The sequence below is a fragment of the Gambusia affinis genome, linkage group LG14 (assembly GCF_019740435.1).
Source record: "Gambusia affinis linkage group LG14, SWU_Gaff_1.0, whole genome shotgun sequence".
Lineage (NCBI taxonomy): Eukaryota > Metazoa > Chordata > Actinopteri > Cyprinodontiformes > Poeciliidae > Gambusia > Gambusia affinis.
The window spans coordinates 245,445-267,201 of NC_057881.1; the positions used below are offsets into that span (position 1 = coordinate 245,445).

A 21,757-nucleotide genomic window follows, 5' to 3' on the forward strand; every position below is an offset into this window, starting at 1 on the left:
AAGGTTTTCCTTCCTGAGCCTCCAAGACTCGTTGAAACGCCAAGGTCTGCTGAGTGGGCTCACACACACACACGCACGCACGCACGCACACACACACACACACACACACGCACACACACACACACACACACACACACACACACACACGCACGCACGCACGCACACACACACACACAACGTCCTCTATTGTTCAGGTCCGTTTGGGCCCGACTGCAGACAGCCTAGCTGTAACGTTAGCGCTGCTTGTTTATGTTTAGCGTTTGTCCAAAGAAACAAGACGAGACAGAGAAGTGGAGCGGAGCGGTTCTGGTCCGGATCCTAAAGCGGATCCAGGTGGGAGCAGCCAGCTGGTCTGGGCCTAGCAGATGGTTCTTCTGGTTGTTCAGGAACCGGACCGACTTTGGAGCGGTCTCCGGTCCGCTTGGCGTTCACATTCAAACCGAACCGGAGTTCACTTCGAACGGACCCAAGCCGAGGTTTGGAGGACCAGAGGTCAGAGGTCAACTAGCATTCAACCGGACTTTGACTAGACAGACGGTCCGGAGTTGGGTTAAGGAACCGGTGGGGACAGGTCCTGGTCGTGAGATGACCGGTCTGATTTCCAGATACACTTCTGGTTCAGAACCAGAGGATTTAACAAACCATCCATGGATTTCCATTTCAGGATCTTTAATGTCTAAGTTCTGCTAAAAGCTGCTTAAAACCAAGTCGGCATCTGATTGGTTCTGGTTGGTTCTGGTTGGGTCCTGCTCAGTGGGTTTGGACTTTACCTCAGATGAGATCAACGGTTTAAGACTTTAAATGATAAAAGAACTGGTGATTTTATAAATAAAAGCAGAGATACTGACTTTGGACCATAAAACCCGAGTAAACCAGAACCAGAACCGAACTGCAGTAGATGAGTTGGGGGGAGGAGAAAGGAACCATCAGATTTGTTTCCACTGAACCTTTACGACAACCTTCCAACGTCCTGCGGTGTGTCGTGTTGAATATGGCTGATCAACATCGTCTTGGCCAGATTATCGCAGCCTGTTGAATGTGACAGGCAGCCAATCAGAGCGCGGCGATGCAAGATCGGAGGGCATCCCAAAGCTGCTTTATTCCTTACGTTGCCTGGGCGCGTTGCTGCTTTATTCCTTAAGTTGCCTGGGCGCGTTGCTGCTTTATTCCTTACGTTGCCTGGGCGCGTTGCTGCTTTATTCCTTAAGTTGCCCGGGCGCGTTGCTGCTTTATTCCTTAAGTTGCCTGGGCGCGTTGCTGCTTTATTCCTTAAGTTGCCTGGGCGCGTTGCTGCTTTATTCCTTAAGTTGCCTGGGCGCGTTGCTGCTTTATTCCTTACGTTGCCTGGGCGCGGCTCGCCTTCCTCCTGTCACTCAAAGTGGACTCAGGCTGACCAGTATGGATCTCTACATCAACATCCTGTGAGGAATCATGTTTCTGTAGAGAACTCCTCATCAAGGTCAGAGTTCAAAGCCGCCCTGTTAGCTCTGGTTGTGCAGCTCTATGAACCGCAGGAATAACTTTAATGGCTTTCAGAGGAGTGTTGAGGATGATTTATCTTAGTGAACAATGAATTATGTGGCGTTTCCATCTCACCTCGCTGCCCAGCGTGTGGCGCTGTCTGCCCTGTAAAGCTCATGTCTGTGTTCCCGGTTGGTCGGAGCGTTAGCGGTTAGCCAACCAGCGCTAACCTCATCATGCAGGTTCAGCCGGTGAGGAGCTTTTGCTCGTAGTCACTCGTCGCGCTGGTTTTATATCATTTTGTTATTAGTTTTATTCTTATTTTCCCGGTTGCACGAAGCATCAAACCGTATCAAATGCTTTGTCCACTCAGTCAGACAGAGTCGATGCGTCCAGCTGCGCAGAGATCTGAGAAACTCGTCCCATAAACTGGAGCAACCAAAACAGTTTCTGTGACTCTTATTAAAACTCAACAGACAGAAATGTTAGAGCTGCTGAAGCCACATTGAATTAAATCTCAGTTTGTTGCTCATCTCTGCTCAGAGCAGCAGATTGAACTGATCCTGCAGGGCCGGTCCAAGGCTGCATGAGGCCTGGGCCAGAATCTGACTTAGGGGCCCCTCTTGCTGCTAAAACATCAGCAGCTCTAACAGCTTCTGGGTTGATTTAATCTGGGAGGATGGAGGAGATTAACTGACCAACCTGAAAACAATCAGTTATAATTATAGTTTCTTTATTTGTATTTGTGAACAGATTAAACTCACATCTTCAGATTGTTGCTATGGTGACTAAACAATTTAAACCTTTACAAAGGAAACTTGCCAGTTCCTTAAAATCTTACATTTAAATGTTAAACAATTTAAAATCTTTTTATTTATGTTGAAACCATTAAATCAAATTCAGCAGCATTGATCATGTCAATAAATAAATATTACATTTGTGTATCTGTGTTAACATATTAGCATTTCTGGCCCCTGAAGCCCTGGGGGCCCCATGGAGCCGCTGACTTACTTTGGATTAAACAGAAGTGCAAATAATTGATATTCATTTTAATTATATTTTTTGATTTGTTGGTTTTCAGACTAGTTGTGGGTTTGAATATCGTTTCACTGGAGATGTTTTCCATAACATTTAATTACCCAGTAATATTTTAGTTTTTCTTGTCAACTTAACATCTTTTATAAAAACATGTTGGACCGAGCGCCGGGCCCAGCAGGTGTACTGGAGAACCTGCATTAAGAACCCAGAGACACGGTTCTGTCCCAAAATCTGTCAGATTATTCATGAGATCCGGATCGTCTTACCTTCATCAGGTGTTTGTTGACCCACTTAGTGAAAGTCTTCTTCTGGACCCGGTCCCGTTCATCTGTGGAAACACCAGTCACAGAATTAGTTCAGTTCCTTATTGCTGCTCAAAAGGTCAAAGTTCACAGCAGGAAACGTCATAAAGAGAAGATCCAACAGAACCAACCGGTTCAGCAACAGATGGTGATGCAGTTAAGACCAGGTAACCCCAGACCGGCGCCCGGCGCTACGTGATGCAATAAAATGTGAAATATGATCAATTTGAGCAGCTTCTCAAATTGATCTGAAAGATTCACATTCCCATCAAAACACCTAGATATTAAATGCTTAGAGTTGAAATAAATTCTAATTATCAATTCAAGTTCTTCTTCCTTCTGCTTTGCTTCCATCTCTGCAGAGGTCTCTGTCCCCCTGCTGTCCCCCGGTCAGCAGTTTCCTGTCTCCATGTCTGCATGACGTGTCGATCTGTTCTGTTCAGGTTCTGCTGAGGCTGAGCTCACGTTGAAACACTAATTTCATTTCTGGCTTCCATCCTGTAACCGTTCTGCACTTCTCTGTCTTTGTTGGAGCCTTTTTCTTTCCTTTCTTCTAACTGCCTTCTGCTTACCCTGCAGAGGTCTCATGCTGCCCCAAACAAGTTAACGCCCTGGGTGGTTGCTCATATGCCCCATGTCAGAATGTCTGAACCATTCAACACAGCAATCATGACAACGCACCAACAGTAAGCAACTATGAACAAGAACGAACCAGGAGACCTGCTGTGGAGAACCAAACCTGACATAAAAAGAAATAAAAGCATAAATATATATTTAGCTTTTCCTTGTCCTTTCACTTACGCTTCCATCAAGAAATGTAAAGATTTTCTTTTTCATTTCCCCTAAACGTGCGCTTTTGCCAAGAAAAGTAGATATGTTGTTTTGTCTTTTCCTTATACTCCTTCCCTTGTCTTCGTTTTTCTGCTTCTCCATGTCCGTCTTTATGCTAATGAGGAGATCTGCCTTCTGTGTGGGCCGACAGACGGTGGACCACCGCCTGACCCGTCACTGGGTCACTGGGACCCGGTGGACCACCGCCTGACCCGTCACTGGGTCACTGGGACCCGGTGGACCACCGCCTGACCCGTCACTGGGTCAGACAGTGTGGGGCGTTCGTTCGCTCGGTTCCACATAAACTTCATCCTCGTGTTTTTACTGTTAAAACTGATTGGTAAAAAATTGTTTATTACTCAGAACCAAATTAACGGTCGGACCAGAGGTCAAAGTTTACAATGGATTCTGTGACCTTTTAATTAAAACAAGAAATAAAACCACAGAACCACAAAAAATTCTTCCCATGGACCCAAAAGGCAAAAATCTGAAAAATTAACAGAACATTTGAAAATTCCTCTATGTGTGTGTGTGTGTGTGTGTGTGTGTGTGTGTGTGTGTGTGTGTGTGTGTGTGTGTGTAAATCCTGATGGAAACATGTCCCACCCTGCAGGAATCAGCTTGTTTCAGATTTTTCTAGCCAGCTGCAGCTGTTGTTGCTGCAGCTGTTGTTGCTGCAGCTGTTGCTGCTGCAGCTGTTGTTGCTGCTGCAGCTGTTGTTGTTGCTGCAGCTGTTGTTGCTGCTGCAGCTGTTGTTGCTGCAGCTGTTGTTGTTGCTGCAGCTGTTGTTGCTGCAGCTGTTGTTGCTGCTGCAGCTGTTGTTGCTGCAGCTGTTGTTGTTGCTGCAGCTGTTGTTGTTGCTGCAGCTGTTGTTGCTGCTGCAGCTGTTGTTGTTGCTGCAGCTGTTGTTGTTGCTGCAGCTGTTGTTGCTGCTGCAGGACTCAGCCAAGCAGTTTCCTCCAGTCTCCATCAGATGATGGTCAGATTACAGGAAGCAGAAGTAATCAGAGGGAACCGAGCAACGACCGGTGGCGCCGACACCCAGCCCGACCCGGTTCAGGCTGGCACCGCGCCGATGACTCACTGACACGCTCACAACTTTGAAACACAGAAGTGATGGAGCAGAGAAACAGGAACAATCATCAGTCTGAACGATTCTCTACTGAGAGGCTGAGAAACATCCAGAACCAGCAGTTAGTCCAGTTGGACCCAGTAAACTCTGAATGTGACCTGAAACAGCAGTTAAATTCCTCTGTTCGGGTCAGAACTTCTCTCCTCAGGCAGAACCAGACTTTCCTGTCAGGAGAACAGAGGGTGGGTCTGGGCATGTGAAGCCTCTGACCACCACAGAACCAGAACCAGAACCAGAGCAGCAGGCCAATCCTGCAGCTGGAAGCAGAAAGTATTCCCACCCTTCCTGTGGTCGGTGGCCCGCAGCATGCCGTGGTAGAACGGCTCCTCAAGGAAGACGCCATCGCTGCCATCTGACGAGCCACTCCAGAACCGGGCCTCCATGGTTCTGATCCGCTGGGACCGGCAGAGCAGCAGCTCACTGATCCAGACTCTCAGCTCCTCTCCCTGCAGGCCTGCTGCTGCTCAGCACAGCCTGACATTGGCCCCGCCCCAACTGGCCCCGCCCACCTGGAACCGCCCCCTTTGCCCCGCCCACCGGGCCAAGCCAGATGCCCGAGGAAACAGAAAATACATTTACAGAGTGAAAGTTGGAACAATAATGAAACAGGTTTGACAGCTGAAGCTACGTTTCACATTTTATTCTCTAGTAAAATAAAATCTGATTTTATGTTATTTATATTCTTGAAATCAAGTTTTATGAATTTTCTTTTTCTTGTGTTTTACGGGTTCTGTTTCACACTTCTAGAGGAGAGGAGTTCCTATTGGTCGGTGTGCCAACAGCGAGCGTTCCTATTGGTCGGTGTGCCAACAGCGAGCGTTCCTATTGGTCGGCCTGAAAAGGAAGTTGTGAACATCAGAATATCAGACCAGATTCTCTCGGTTCGGTCAGACGCCCTGTACATCAGAACCTCAGGGTTTTAGGCTGGTTCTGGAACCATCGGGTCATGAAGGTTCTCATGCAAGCCGGGCTCATCACCAGAACCATCACCTCCAGAACCAGAACCAGGTCCTGCACCGGGGTGGAGCAGCAGATGTTTGGGATTCCTGCAGAGCGAAGCGACGTGTCGGAACCTGAGAGCTTCATCAGGTTAACATTCCTCAGTGGAACGCTGCATCTTTGACCAGAACCAGAACCAGAACCATTGGAGAAATGGAAACGTCTCCTGGTTTCATCAACTTCTGCTGAATAATCAAAGATCCAGAACTGAAAGTTTATTTCTGAGTCGGTATCGAACTGTTTCTGATGTTTCTGATGATTTATGGGTCCAGATTCCAGCGCCGCACACATGCTGCTTTGGGCCGGAGCAGCATGGAATGCTGGGTAATACCATGTGGATCGCAAATGATGGAGGAAGGAATGAGAGGAATGAGTGCCTGCAGGGCATTCTGGGAAACTCCCAGACGGAGGGGGCGGAGCATCTCTCCACCTGCAGGCTCAGGGGGCGGAGCCTGGCTCAGAGAAAACAGACTTTATTCATGTTTATGTTGTTTTTGTGAAAAGCAGCTCTGTGTGGAAGCTGATTGGCCGATTGGATCAAAGGAGGCGGGGTCTGAAGATGGAGAGACTGAAGGAAGGGCAGCCATTTTGAAATCTGCTGTGTTGCCAGGAAACGATAAGCAGAGTGATGATGATCTGACGTTCATCACACTGTTCAGTGCAGCAAGTGGTGAAACATGAGCATCACAACAGAACCGGTTCTGCCCAGGGCGGTCCACCGGGCTTTTTTTTATAAGTTGACAGGAAACGTAAAATATTTCTGGGTAATTATGATACTGGAAGACATTGTTGGCACTTGGACCCACATCCATCCACCCATCCATGTCCTCACACTCTGACCCCGGGGGGTCGGGAGGAGCTGCTGCCTCTCCAGCGAGACATTTGGGGCGAGAGGCGGGGTCACCTGGTCGCCAAGCTGTCGCAGTAAACCCACAACAGTAGAATCTTAAAAATAACAAATAAAAAATACAATTCAAATAAATATCAATTATTTGCACTTTTGTTAAAGGCCCCAAGTCAAATTGTGCTCCAGGCCTCATTCAGCCTTGGACCGGCCCTGTATGATGAGCTGGACCTGCTGCACAGCTCGGCCTGCAGCTGGATGTAGAGGCACAAACAGGAGGCGTCATTCATGTGGCTCTAACAGCTCTTTCATTTGGCGTCTACTGAGTTTTTAATGAACTGCTGTGGTTGCCTGATGGGCCGAGTTGTTCTGCAGCAACTCTCCCTGCATTCGATGAGCATTGTGTCGCCGCAAAAATCAAACTACATAAATCGGACCCAGCGTGCCGCGCTAGTGAGGAGCTGAGCGTGAAACCACCGGTCCGAAACGCGGCGGCTCACCGGGAATCAAACTATCAGTCAGCATGTTGGGACGTCAACACACACCGCCTGCAACGCTTCGCTCACAAAGACGTTTTCTCACCTCACCTCTAAACGTGTTTCTCTCTTTAATAAAAACAGAAACACACAAGGCTTAGCGTGCCGGGTCGGTTCTGCCGGGTCGGTTCTGCGGATAAACAGTGAAATGTGTCTAAGGTTCTGAATCCTCAGAATACAGAAACTTCTCAGATTGTCCAGGTTGAATCAATAATCAATAATCATCTGAATCAAACATTCAGCTTCTATTCTCAACAGATCTGGAACAAACTGTTAGAAAACTGAAAGCTGGCGAAACACTGAGCTCCTTGATTGATGAATGTATTGATGAATATTGACGACATTGATCAGATGTAAAGTTTGTTTTATGAAGTAAATCTCTTTGGTAAGTGGAACAGCTCCTCTGCAGTCTGTGTTGCTCCCCTGAGTTCCCTCTGACAGCAGCTAACAAACTGAGGCTGCAGAAAAACCAAACGATGAAATGTGGAATAAATCATCCGCTCATCTGGAGGTCGTTTTGTTTTCTGAGGCAACCTCCTTCTGCAGCAGTTACCATAGCAACCAGATGTTTTATGACCCAGATGCTGGATGATCGATAATCCATTCGCTCTCTGGCTCCCTCTGCTGGCCGAGCCCACTGCGCAGATTACACATAATCTGGAATATTTACAATAATTGTGTTTCCATGGCAACAACCACTGAAACACAAACGCAGCAGAGTCCAGAGGCGGTTCTGGTCCAAAACGGCTTCATCAGAGCAGCACCAGAACCTCCGCCAGGGTTCAAAGGTCAGACACTAAACCAGAAATAAAGATTTTCTTTAAACTTTGGAAGAAATTAAAAAGTCTAAAACTGAAAAGGTCTGACTGGTTCAGGTCCATAAAGAGGTTCCGTTAGTAGTTCGCTGGTTCCGTCCATCAGAACCAGATGAAGTGGACCTACCTGCGCAGCACATCTGGCTGTACAGGTGGAAGCCCACGTCCTCACACCGCATCTCGTGGATGAAGTCGGTCCGTCGGTACCGAAAGCCCCGCTGTAGGGCGGCGGGCCAGGCCGGCACCGCGGTCAGAACCGAATCCTCCGCTGCGGCCATCCCGAGTGTGCGCGGCGGCGCGGCGCGTCAGGCTGCTGGAGCCGCCGGAGCCGCCCCCTCCCCTTCTCCTGCGTGGATTGGACCGGCCCGCAGGTTCTGCCCGTCCTTTCACGGAGCCAGGAGGACGGAGAGGAGCGGAGCCGTGTCGGGTTGCACTGAAGCCCGGCCCACCGAGTTCCTCCCCGGGATATAAACCGCGTCGCGTGGAGGGATATATGTGTGTGTGTGTGTGTGTGTGTGTGTGTGTGCGCGTGTGTGTGTGTACACACTCCCACTACCACCCAGCCCGAGTTTTCCGAGCCTCTCTCGTGTTACACAACCGTCTGGAACCAGAACCCGGAGCAGACCTGCTTTTATTGTTCTGGGCCTGCGCAGAGCGGCCCCAGATCAGCTCCTTCTGCGCATACTTTAGTTTCTAAACTGCCGCTAATAAACCCTGAAAGCCGCAGCAGCTGCGCGCCATAAATCACTGACAGAGCAGTCTTGTTTTCGCTGCTCTTTGCGCAACTTTGCGCCATATTTCACTCTGACTGACACATTCTGGCTGCGCAAAGCTGCGCGTTTCATCACTTCATCTGCGCAGCTTTTCTCTGAACTTTCTGCAGGTTTGAGAGTGACGCCATGTTTCCACCATGTGCAGTTCGGCGCGGCGGAATGTTTTTCTGCGGCTCAGAAAAACATTCAGATGGTATGAAAACGAGCCGCGCCCACATCTGGATCACAGAGGATCCATTCAGCAGCTGGAGAGCCGGAACTGGATCTGCTCTCCGTCCAGAACCGATCGAGCAGCGGCTGCATTATGACCCATAAACACGTTTCATGGCTGAAGGTTCATGAAACAAACTGACCGCTAACTGGTGCCAGTTACACCATTACCAAAAGATCCAAACTGGTTCTGGACCAGACGAAGCTCAGCTCATCATATCCGGGGTGAACCTGGTTTCTTTACGGCGGATGATAGTTGGAATTGACGCTCTAATCCAGGGAGATTAAGCTCAGCCGTGGCAACAGGAGTGAATCAAACCCGACCCGGTTCTGATCCAAAGCGTCGTATAGTGGCGGCCCGATGGCACACGATCCAACTCTGTTAGCAGAACCGAGGCTAATCCAACCGTTAGCATCGGATCAGTAAATAATCTGTTACTGCAGATCCAGAACCAGATCTACATCCAGAACCAGTCTAAGAACGCGGCGTCCTGGCCGGATTAAAGACAATCTGACTTAATGCTGAGAACAACAAACCTCCTGATCCACTAAACCATTAAAACCATTAAAACCAGTCTGACTCTAAACCATTACAGCCTGAGCCAGGATTTCCCTCAGTGTCCCATCAGCCTGGCGGCCCGCCAGGATAAACGCTGATTGTTTTTAGGAAAATAATAATAATAAAAACTTATAAAACAATCACTTAATATTTTATTTCTTTTTAAATCCAGCTGGACTGCAAGTCTGTGGACGGAAAGAGAAGTTTATATTGAAAACCGGCAGAGTGGGTCAACCACACAGCTAGCTCATCAACTTATTCCTTAAGTTGCCTGGGCATGTTGCTGCTTTATTCCTTAAGTTGCCTGGGTTAAGTTGCCTGGGCATGTTGCTGCTTTATTCCTTAAGTTGCCTGGGCGCGTTGCTGCTCTATTCCTTAAGTTGCCTGGGCATGTTGCTTCTTTATTCCTTACGTTGCCTGGGCGCGTTGCTGCTTTATTCCTTAAGTTGCCTGGGCGCGTTGCTGCTTTATTCCTTACGTTGCCTGGGCGCGTTGCTGCTTTATTCCTTAAGTTGCCTGGGCGCGTTGCTGCTTTATTCCTTAAGTTGCCTGGGCATGTTGCTGCTTTATTCATTAAGTTGCCTGGGCGTTGCTGCTTTATTCTTAAGGGCGCGTTGCTGCTTTATTCCTTGTTGCCTGGTAGCGTTGCTGCTTTATTCCTTAAGTTGCCTGGGCGCGTTGCTGCTTTATTCCTTACGTTGCCTGGGCGTTGCTGCTTTATTCCTTAAGTTGCCTGGGCGCGGCTCGCCTTCCTCCTGTCACTCAAAGTGGACTCAGGCTGACCAGTATGGATCTCTACATCAACATCCTGTGAGGAATCATGTTTCTGTAGAGAACTCCTCATCAAGGTCAGAGTTCAAAGCCGCCCTGTTAGCTCTGGTTGTGCAGCTCTATGAACCGCAGGAATAACTTTAATGGCTTTCAGAGGAGCGTTGAGGATGATTTATCTTAGTGAACAATGAATTATGTGGCGTTTCCATCTCACCTCGCTGCCCAGCGTGTGGCGCTGTCTGCCCTGTAAAGCTCATGTCTGTGTTCCCGGTTGGTCGGAGCGTTAGCGGTTAGCCAACCAGCGCTAACCTCATCATGCAGGTTCAGCCGGTGAGGAGCTTTTGCTCGTAGTCACTCGTCGCGCTGGTTTTATATCATTTTGTTATTAGTTTTATTCTTATTTTTCCGGTTGCACGAAGCATCAAACCGTATCAAATGCTTTGTCCACTCAGTCAGACAGAGTCGATGCGTCCAGCTGCGCAGAGATCTGAGAAACTCGTCCCATAAACTGGAGCAACCAAAACAGTTTCTGTGTCTCTTATTAAAACTCAACAGACAGAAATGTTAGAGCTGCTGAAGCCACATTGAATTAAATCTCAGTTTGTTGCTCATCTCTGCTCAGAGCAGCAGATTGAACTCATCCTGCAGGGCCGGTCCAAGGCTGCATGAGGCCTGGGCCAGAATCTGACTTAGGGGCCCCTCTTGCTGCTAAAACATCAGCAGCTCTAACAGCTTCTGGGTTGATTTAATCTGGGAGGATGGAGGAGATTAACTGACCAACCTGAAAACAATCAGTTAGAATTATAGTTTCTTTATTTGTATTTGTGAACAGATTAAACTCACATCTTCAGATTGTTGCTATGGTGACTAAACAATTTAAACCTTTACAAAGGAAACTTGCCAGTTCCTTAAAATCTTACATTTAAATGTTAAACAATTTAAAATCTTTTGATTTATGTTGAAACCATTAAATCAAATTCAGCAGCTTTGATCATGTCAATAAATAAATATTACATTTGTGTATCTGTGTTAACATATTAGCATTTCTGGCCCCTGAAGCCCTGGGGGCCCCATGGAGCCGCTGACTTACTTTGGATTAAACAGAAGTGCAAATAATTGATATTCATTTTAATTATATTTTTTGATTTGTTGGTTTTCAGACTAGTTGTGGGTTTGAATATCGTTTCACTGGAGATGTTTTCCATAACATTTAATTACCCAGTAATATTTTAGTTTTTCTTGTCAACTTAACATCTTTTATAAAAACATGTTGGACCGAGCGCCGGGCCCAGCAGGTGTACTGGGGAACCCTGTGACCAGTTGGTGCCTGGCTGCAGGTTGCGCTGCGTTCCTGCAGATCAACCTGAAGGTTTGTTGTGAGCGTCTCCAGGAAACGCTCCTCAGCTTACGGCCATCATGTGACCATGCAGGAGCTTTTTATAAACCTGGCTCCACACTCAATCCCTTTTCCCTACTTTCACCTTCCACCCTGAAGCAAAGGCACCTTGTAGCTCCCGATAGCAGCTAATAGCTAGCAGCAGCTAACAGCTAGCAGCTACTAGAGCTGCAGGCAGACCTGCTGCAAATGCAAACAAACCTGCGGCTGAGAGAAGAGAAAAAGCTGTGGCTCTCAGTGTTTGATCTGAAGAACAGCTGGAGGCTCAGAGAAAGCAAACACCTGGACATCATGCTAATGTCATGCTAACATTGTGGTGCTCTGCAGGGAGCTAGCACAATGTCAGGGCAGAAACACACCAGCAGGGACCTCAGAGCAGCAACTGGTGCTGCCCATCAACCTGGGAAAAGTTATGAGAAGAAAACATCTCAGCAGCATCAGCCAGGGTCAGAGGTCAGAGGTCAGAGTCTGAAGCTCAGAGAAACAACCAGAAACCTGTGATCCACCTCTGACTCTACAGGTTAAAGGTAACTAAAATGTTAGCTGGACGGACCCATAAAGTCCTAAGTATAAAGAGCTCCATTAGCTACAATATGGCATTCAGCAGAAGTTAATGCTAAAGCGCTAACTTGTTTCATACACGTGTGAAAATAGCTTGGACATGCTTTAGTGTTCATGTTTTAAATAAAGTTATTAGGAGAAAAAAACAGAACCTGAGGAGAGGAAGTGGAGCTGCTTTGTAAACAGTCTTCAAAATAAGAGCAAGAATAAAATTGTCTAAATGGTTGAAGAATTCTTAAGTCAGAAACCAAAACACTCAGACGTTGAACTTTGTCAGCCTGAAAGTTTACAAAACAGTCAAGAGACTTAACGCCAGACTTTATCTGGAAAAGTTAGCTTAAGAGAAGCTAAGTGCGCTAACCGATAGAGTTATCAAAAATGCTAAAGTGCTCAGCTAAAAACTAGCTGTGCTATTAGCACATTAGTGGAAGTGTACCCACCATGGCTACTAGGAGAGGTTGAAGGAAAAAGCCTCAGTTCACTATAAACAAGATGGCTGCCGCATTAATACTTCTGGAAAAACAATGACCCAAACAGCAGCTCAACACTTCATGCTATCTGTGCAGCACGGTGGTGGAGGAATGGTGATTTGGGCTTGTTTTCACATTAGTGAACAAAAAACCTGGATTTGTTACCAGGAAGTTAGCAGAACCAGCAGGAAATTATCTGAGGCGCGGGGTGTGTCCGCCACGATAAGCTGGATGTAAATTTCTTCACCTGCAGCTGCAGAGCTACCAAACAGGTTCCTGCTTCACCTGAGCAGATTCACCTGGAGGGCGTGTTCCTGCTGATGTTCGGAACACCTGGGTTAAAGTCTGAGAGCAGCAACAAGTTGGGCCAGTGCGTCGCCATGACAACACAGAAGTAGGGTTAACCTAAGCCGAGCAGAGGAACCGGCACTTACAGGGTTAACATCTGAGGAGAACCGGAAGCCGAGGTGGGGGAAAAGGGGAAGCATCAGAAGAGGAAGAGGAGGAAGAGGAGCAGCTTACCTTCCCTCCGCCGCCGCCGCCAATGCCAGACGACGACCAAGCTGACGACATGACCCAGAACCACCAGGGCCGGGAAGGCGGCGGGTCCGGCCGGCATGGGCCCGCGGTACGGAGGACAGACCCGGACGAGGAGCACTGGGAGCACTGGGAGCACTGGGTGGGGGCAGCGGCGCTGTGGGTGTGGTGCCGTCCCGCACTTTAAACCAAAAGCCAACTTCTCTCTGACTTTAACTGCACGCTGCCCTCCCCTCCCCCTGCTGCCGCCGCCCGGTGACTCAGTCCTTCCTCCTCCTCCTCTTCCTCGCTAGTAAAACTGATCCGGCGCTCCAGGCGCGCAGCCTTGGAGCCAAAAATAAGGTTCAGTCTGTCTGGGTACAGAGAGCGAACCGGGCCGGACCGACTGCTGCAGGCTGTCTGCGCAGGTTAATAATACATGAGACACACACACACCTACACACACACACACACACACACACACACACACACCCTCACACCGCTCCCGGCTGATAAGAGCCCAGGATCACCTCTCAGGAATCCGGCTTAACGAGCCGCAGATGATCCAAATATTCCGACCAGATCCTGCATCCCGCCATCCCATAATAACCAACGCTCACTGCGCAGCTAAGCGCTTCCTTGTGTTCAGAACCAGAACCGTTCCTGACCCAGTCATCACTGACGGCCGGTTCCGCTCTGAGGAGCGTTTGGACCGGTCCAGTTACTGACCGTTCCTGGTTCCGATGACGTAAGTTTGTGAACTTACGCCTTCAAAAACTAACAGCAGTAATTTATTCATCCTGTCACAGAAAAACTTGACAGTTTATTTTCAGTCATTTTTCACCAGTTATTCCAAATACTTAGCTAGCATGCTAGCCTGCTAAATATCTCGTTTGCTATCTAGATGTTTAGCGTGCTAGCTAAATATTTAGCTTCTTGTAGCTAAATGTTAGCAAGCTAGCATGCTATCTCAATATTTAACTTGCTGGTTAAATATTTACATACTTGGGTTGCTAACTGAATATAAATGACATATTTAGTTAGGACACTAAATAATTAGCTTTCTAGCTAAATATCTGTTTCAAGATAAATGTGTTTTGAAAATTAAAACTTATTTTTCCTAACTGAATATTTAATTTTCAACCAGCTACATATTGAGCTGGTTGATGAATATAACCATGACATTTATGAATGAATGAATGAATGAATGAATGAATGAATAACATGGTGAAAATTCGACTCTGGAAAATCATTTTATTTTGTCAGGCTAAATAAGCTGAAATATTGTTGTTGCACCTGGTTCTGCCTCAGAAGTCAGAACCGGGTCGGATGGACCAAGGCTGGAAACGTCAGAAACCAGGAGCAGACCTCACGCTTCAGTGACCTCACAGGTCAACCCAAAAGGTCACATGACAGGAAGACCCGCCCCCTTCGGGTTCGTAGCCAATATTTACAGAAAATAACCAAGTGTCATAATTTATTACATAGAATCCAAATGTTGGTTCAGACAAAATCACCGTTAATCCAAAAACACGCCCACATCACCATCCCTCCACCACCGTGCTGGACAGCCTGACCTGAGCTTCACTCTCTGACCTCTGACCTTGGAATCAATCTGCTGGGGATTTACACTCCTGGGAAGTTCTGATGGACTTCAGAAGGTCTGGAGATGACCTTTGACCTCCCCAGGTCATTGCTGATGTCTTCCCACCCCGGCTTTGCAGAGCAGCAACCGATCACCTGGTGATCAGGAATCAATGATGTGAGGCTGATAGTTTGTTACTTTCTGTATTGATTCCAGCAGAAACAGTGGAGGGGTTTCTGTTTCTGCCTCCGGTTCTGGTTCTGGTTCTGGTTCCTCCTGTGAGTCTCGGAGGAAACCAGATGATCTGTTTGTGACTCAGACAGGAAGCTGCAGAAAACTCCAGGAAAGTAAGCAGCTTTCTGAAGAGACGGGTGTTAAAATGTTCCAGTGGGAGTAAATCTGAAACGTCAGCAGCAGGCGGGGGAGGGGGGAGCAGATGTGGAAAAACTCCGTGAGTGGGCTGGGCCCGGCCCGGCCCAGTCCCGCTGCCAGGATCCCCACTGAAGCTCAGGATGTTTCAGGGAAACCAAAGATCCCAAATCTGAGTGGTTCAAAAAACGACAAGAAGCAGAAAGAGAGCAGAGAACCGGGCCGAACCGGGCCGACCCGGCTGGGAGTAATGCAGAACACTGCAGGAGGGATGCAGGGTTCCTGCCCAGCATGCAGTCAGACCTACCGTCTGGCTTGGTGCGGCAGAAGCAGCAGCAGCGCAGATCCATCGTCTCTCTGGAGGAAGCAGAACTGAGCCGGAGCCGCTCTGACCTCACGACATTGTTCGGATCAGAACCGAGGAGGGCGTGGAGGAGGAGGGGAGGGCAGGAGGGGGGCAGTCAGCTTTTCCTCTGGAAACATTTTCTCTGATTCTCACGTGTGCCGAGCGCAGCTGGACGCCACGGCTTGAGCCACCCTGGGTCACATTTTCTTACAAAGAGCGGAAAACAGATTTAAAGCAGCGGCGCTCTGAGGTCCACACCTCAGAACCAGAACCAGGGGAGGACGGGTTCTACCAGAAACAACCTGACTAAATGATTCTCAAAGCGGGCTCAGCTCCCAGAGTTTGGGTCGGAACCAGGCTGCGTCTGTCAGAAATTAAAATAATGTTCAAGTGTTTATCATAAGACCTTCAGATAGATTAAAGCTCCGTGTTCTTATCGGGTCAGAACCGCCGTCACTTCAGAATCACCCTAACCCCCAAATAAATTAGATATAGCAGTTACGTCTGCCGTCACGTGGTAGTCAGACCGTCTCCTAGCAACAGGCGTGGTGCTTTGCAGCAGTGACTGCCATAAAGTGAAGCAGAACGCAGCATCACAAGAAGCATCAAATTTAGAAACTTTCTCTGGTTTACGGGAGATTTTAACGATGAAATGCAAAAGCAGCGATAGGCCTGCAGCAGGCGGTCAGTCTGACCGGCCGCTTCACTCTGTCTGAATCACGCAGCGCTGCCGCTGATCGCTCTGCATTAAATTATGTTTTTGTCACCAAAATAAATTCAGACCGGCTGAGAAAAACTCCTTCACTCTAGAAATGCCATCCATCCATTTTCTAACACCTTGATCCTCCTGGGGTCTGGAGGAGCTGCTGCCTCTGCAGACAACGTTCCGGGCAAGAGGCGGGGTCACCTGGACAGAGGTCACCTGGACAGAGGTCACCTGGACAGAGGTCACCTGTCTATCGCTGGGCAACACAGAGACAGACAACCACACACACACACACACACACACACACACACACACACACACGCCTGGGGAGAATTTGGAGAAACCAATTAACCTGACAGTTTGTGGACTGTGGGAGGAACCCGGAGAACCGGAGAGATCCCAGCATGCACAGGGAGAACATGCAGACAGAAAGACCCCGGGCCGGGAATCGAACCCAGGACCTTCTTGCTGCAAGGCAGCAGCTCTACCAACTGCGCAGGAAATGCTTCCAGAATATTTGTTGTTGCAGTTTGGCCTCCATCCAGCATAGGGCGCCGCTGAGCCAGTTGATACTGAAATAAGCATGGTGGAGAGTCCGGACTAGGAGGGAAAGAGAAGCGGTCCAAAGCGGCCTTAGTGGTTCTAAAAGCTGCTGATGTTTGAAACTATGAAGGAGAGAAAAGCCGAGAAATCAACAAATATGAAATAAATCAACTTTCTCTGTTCAGTCAGGACGGCTGACTCAAAACATTCAAACTTATTATTTTTTTTAATTCAGCAAACAAACGTGACTAAACAAACTTCACTGACCTGTGGAGGCCGAGTCATGCTGTGGGCTCAGATCCACACTAAATATTTAATAGTTTTTATTCTTAGTCTTCCAGATGATTTCTGCAGATCCTACTGACTGGTCCAGAGGTCAGAGGTCAGCCTCTGATCTCTGCTGCACCAACATTCCCACCAGCAGCCGTACTGGGAACCAGTGGAGGCGTTTGAACAGGACGATTGTTCTGGAAAAAAACCTTCTGATGGAAAAATGCTGGAGCCGAGCGGGATCCCAGAGGAGTGATTTGTTTCTGATCAGAACCAGACCCGCATCAGAACCAGAGCTGGATCATCATGAAAGGAATGAAAACTATTTCAGACGGTTTTTGTCAACAGGCTGCACCCGTCTGAGGAACGACAGCAATCTGGGAACCGGGTCGAACCAGAACCCACACACACACCTCTGGTGTGAACTCCGAGCCGATCCCAACATGTTCCTGTCAGTGAAAATGGCTGCAGCCATCCAGCCATTTCTTATTGGGTCAGAACCGGGTCGGTTTCACTGAACCCCAACATTCAGGAGATTCTGCAACAGCAAACCGACGTGGCATCTGAATAGTGCGGCATGCATTTCCTGTGACTGCTCTAAGGAACAGGAGTAGGACTGTCACCATAACAACGATTAATTGTCTCAAAAATTATTGCGATAGACAATAATATTGTTTGAAGACCTTTTTACACTGATTTAATGGAAATGACATCATAATTCATGTGATTTCCAACCAAAGATAGATACACTTTATTTTCAAAAGAACATTTAACACTGGAACTGATAAAATAAACATCCAAAAATAAAATGGATTCTCAGTCTCCATTAACAAAAATGAATAAAAACACCAAAGTGTAAATAAATACTGGATTCAACCAAAAGAGTTCAGATTATGAAGTCTGTAAACCATATTGTCCTTCAGTAATCATTAGATTTAAATAGAGAAGATGGAACATCGACTACCTGATGCAATAGTTCACACTACACGTTAGTTCACTCCTACATTTTCCCCTTAAGACAATCTGAGAACGTTGATGTTCTCAGATGGTGTAGTGTGAACTGGACATTACACTGAGGAAATGAGGAAGGGAGGGTCAGTGGAGAGCAGCGGAGTTGAACCTTTTTTCATTCAGTGTCATCAACAGAAAGAGAAAAAGGCTGGAAGAGACGATAATTAAAATGATGTTGATAGTTTTAATTTATCGTATTAATTGATTTATCGTTTATCACGACAGGCCTAAACAGGAGTCACTACTAGTCAAACTTGGTTCATAACCTGGACATGGAAAGGGACCGGCTGGACGGGATGCTTTGAATCAGAGCCCATTCACGGGTTAGAATGGCCTAGTCAAAGTCCAGATGTGAATCTAACAGAATCACTGAACAGACTTGAGACGGTTAAACCAGAAGACCTGCAGCCAGCAGGTTCTACTGAGTTCTTATTCAAATACCTGCCACACTTTTCAGACCATAAATGTATGTGCCAATCGCACAAAATCGTTAAATAATCATCCTTCACTTTATGATTGAACTATGCCATTCTGCACCATGTCATAAAACAATAAAATACTTTGAAGGTCCAGAAAGAATGTGAGAAAATGAAGGTGTGAATACTTTTATATGTATGAATGATGACAGGAACCACAGCCCCGAACGGAGCACGCTCAGTCGGGACGCCGGAGGAAAACCAAGATGGCGGAACCTGATGGTCCTCAGTGTGCAGGTTCAGCGGCGACGGACTCACTGCCAAGCAACTTTTAAAGGAGCAGAAAAACATTTCACTGATGAACGACGGGGCAGGAAGCGTTCAGCTTTTAAAACAGGTTTGACCTTTAAATGGAGACCAGTGACATCTAGTGGCAGCATCTGCAAATTGCAGCCAACTGAGCAGCTCAGGTTTCTACATCCTGAGTAGAAATCTTGTTTCTGTCAACAGATCCTAATGAATGATATGGATGGAAACTCCAGAGAGGCCTGTGAAGAGACATGAGGACAGAAAGCATCTGGACCAGGAACTCTCCAGGGAACGCGGCTAAGATGGCCGACAGAGAGCAGCTAATGGAAGCAGGCGAGACGCAGAGTAACAACCTGCAGGAAACTCCGGCTGCAGCTTCAGGATGGGAAACTCTGCAGAAGAAGACAGAAAGCGGAGGAAGGAAACGTGACCGCTGCAGTGAGTCACCAGAACCACTGCCAGGGCGTGGCCGGTCCGGTATGCCTGCTGCCATGGCAACGGACACTCCACAGAAACACGAGCACACACACACACGACAGCGACACCATCAACACACACACGGTTCCTGGAAGTGAGACTGAGTCACAGAACCAGAACCTAAATATATCGAAAAAACCTCCTGAGATCAACCACAAAAAGAAAAATACCAAACAGACAAGAAGTAAAACCTAAAGTTATTTCTGCTTCTTCAGCAACAAAACTTAAAGTTATGGTTTAAAGCAGCTGCTTCAACCAAAAACAGTTTATTCTGAATTCACCAGAACATCCATCAGCAACCACAACACGATCTGGACCGGACCGAACCGGACAGCTACAATGCCGTGTTTACTCCACTACATTACACATAAAGCAAAACCCTCTGTTGATGAGGAACGAGAGCCTAATGCTGAACCCTAACCCTAAGCAAGCAGCCAGGATCCTTTAGGGCGGGGCAGGGGGAGGAGTCTAAACCTGCTGGGGGAAGATTTAGCACTTTACACCAGTTAAACTGCTAACTGGTGTATGGACAGACAACAACACAAACAGACACCAGATCATGTTTTGTTTTTTAGTCCAGTTTGACTTCTGGAGATCTTTGTTGTGTTCAGGAGCCAATAAGGCTTCCTGCCCGCAATTTTAACCTCAGTTTCCCAGACAATTAGCAACTGGATTGTCCAGAAAACATAAGGAGCCTCTGACTCCTCCCACGCTGCTCTGCCAGAACTACAAGCATGACTCAGCGCTCTGCTTCCCAAGCTGCAACTACAGACAAACCCATTCTGGAAGAAGAAATCGCTCCGTTGCTGAGGTTTCTGAGGAAACTACAAGATTCAAACTACCAGCAGCAACAACAGCAGCAACAAGCGGTGTCCCCATCACTTCCCCTGAAGTTCTTGCGTTCTGTTTCACTTTACAGCGGTCACTGCAGCAAAGTGCCACGTTTGTTGCTAGGAGACGGTTTGTACAGCATCACGTTCCTGTTGATCCCAGCGTGGAACAGCAACCAAGTGAACCTGGAGATGAGGTTTCTATCTGAACCTGCATGTTTTAATCCAGACGCTAACTAGAGCAGATTATTCATTCACATGGTGCAACAGGTCTCATTAGAGGAGAAGAAGAAGAAAAACAGAAGTAGAAGAAGAAACCCTGCAGCTCATTAATCCCTCAGATGAGTTTCTGGATTATAATAATCTGGTTTAATGAGCATAAAAACTGCTTTCAGAGAGAGCTGTTTGTTCAGCTGGCTAATCGCTAAATCTGCAGCTAATCGCCTAGCCTGCTGCTAATCACCTAGCCTGCTGCTAATCGCCTAGCCTGATCTAATCACCTAGCCTGCTGCTAATTGCGTAGCATGCTGCTAATCGCCTAGCATACTGCTAATCGCCTACCCTGCTGCTAATCGCCTAGCCTGCTGCTAATCGCCTAGACTGCTGCTAATCGCCAGCCTGCCTAATCGCCTAGCCTGCTGCTAATCGCCTAGTCTGGTGCTAATCGCCTAGCATGCTGCTAATCGCCTAGCCTGCTCCTAATTGCCTAGCCTGCTGCTAATCGCCTAGACTGCTGATAATCGCCTAGCATGCTGCTAATCGACTAGCCTGCTGCTAATCGCCTAGCCTGATCTAATCACCTAGCCTGCTGCTAATTTCCTAGCATGCTGCTAATCGCCTACCCTGCTGCTAATCGCCTAGCCTGCTGCTAATCGCCTAGACTGCTGCCATCAGATGACTGAGCAGCTCTGACTCATGAGAAACGAGGACATTTCGAACCAACAGACATTGTTGCCTGTCAGACGGTTGTTTGGTTGCCTGTTTGGGAGTGAAATCTGAAAGTCCTGCAGTTGAACAGACTTCCTGTCTTCCTGAACATTTGCAGCTTTGATGAATCAGCTCAAGTCTGGGGACATTTGTTTCCTTTCCTTAGTTTCCTTAGTGACAATACCTGGACTAAATGCATGCCACACCTTTCAGATTTTTATTTTCATAGTTAAAACCAGCTTCCTGTTGGTTTATTACATAAAATCCCACTGAAATAAAGATTTGTCAGGAGCCAGACGGGTTTGGCTCTGAATTATAATCATTTATATTTTTCAGAACAGAATTAATAAAACCTGAGATGCTTTTATCTTTTAGTTTTTATTGGTCAAACCAGAAACAAGATGTTTTAAACACAAACTCTAGATGATTTTATTGTTTTACTGTGACTCGCTCTAAATCGCTCGTTAGCACGTGAGTAAAGTTCTGTTCGTCTGGTTCTAAGGGTTCGGTTCTGTCCAGAACCGCCTGCAGGTCCAATTCAGTTCTCAGAGGAAGAGGAGGAGAGACGTGATGAAGGTCACAGATCAACCCAGAACCTCTGGCTGGACCTCACAAGTCTGGCAGAACCGGGCCCAACAGAACCTGCGATGGTAAAACTGGAGCCGAACATCATAAAACCAACAGAAAGACCCAGAAACGTTCTGCTGCTGCTACACCGCCCCCTGCTGGCCGCTGCCAGAACTGCAGGTGGAAC

General features: G+C 47.5%; 1 protein-coding gene and 1 long non-coding RNA gene across 8 annotated transcripts in view; one reads left to right on the top strand and one right to left on the bottom strand.

The window, feature by feature from the left end:
* pleca (plectin a) overlaps positions 1-21,757 on the bottom strand; it is a 67,109-nt gene that overhangs the window by 31,103 nt on the left and 14,249 nt on the right. For 5 of the 7 annotated variants that reach the window (XM_044138432.1, XM_044138429.1, XM_044138431.1 and 2 more), the window contains exon 3: positions 2,766-2,827. In XM_044138432.1, coding sequence (XP_043994367.1) covers positions 2,766-2,827 — 62 coding nt within the window. Of the gene's footprint in view, positions 1-2,765; positions 2,828-5,044; positions 5,163-8,085; positions 8,353-21,757 lie in introns of those variants that run through there. The other 2 variants (XM_044138433.1, XM_044138434.1) reach the window with 2 other exon arrangements.
* LOC122843598 lies at positions 14,532-19,671 on the top strand. The gene is made up of 3 exons (XR_006372737.1): positions 14,532-14,649; positions 18,673-18,857; positions 18,971-19,671. It is a non-coding gene; the product is annotated as an uncharacterized LOC122843598 (long non-coding RNA).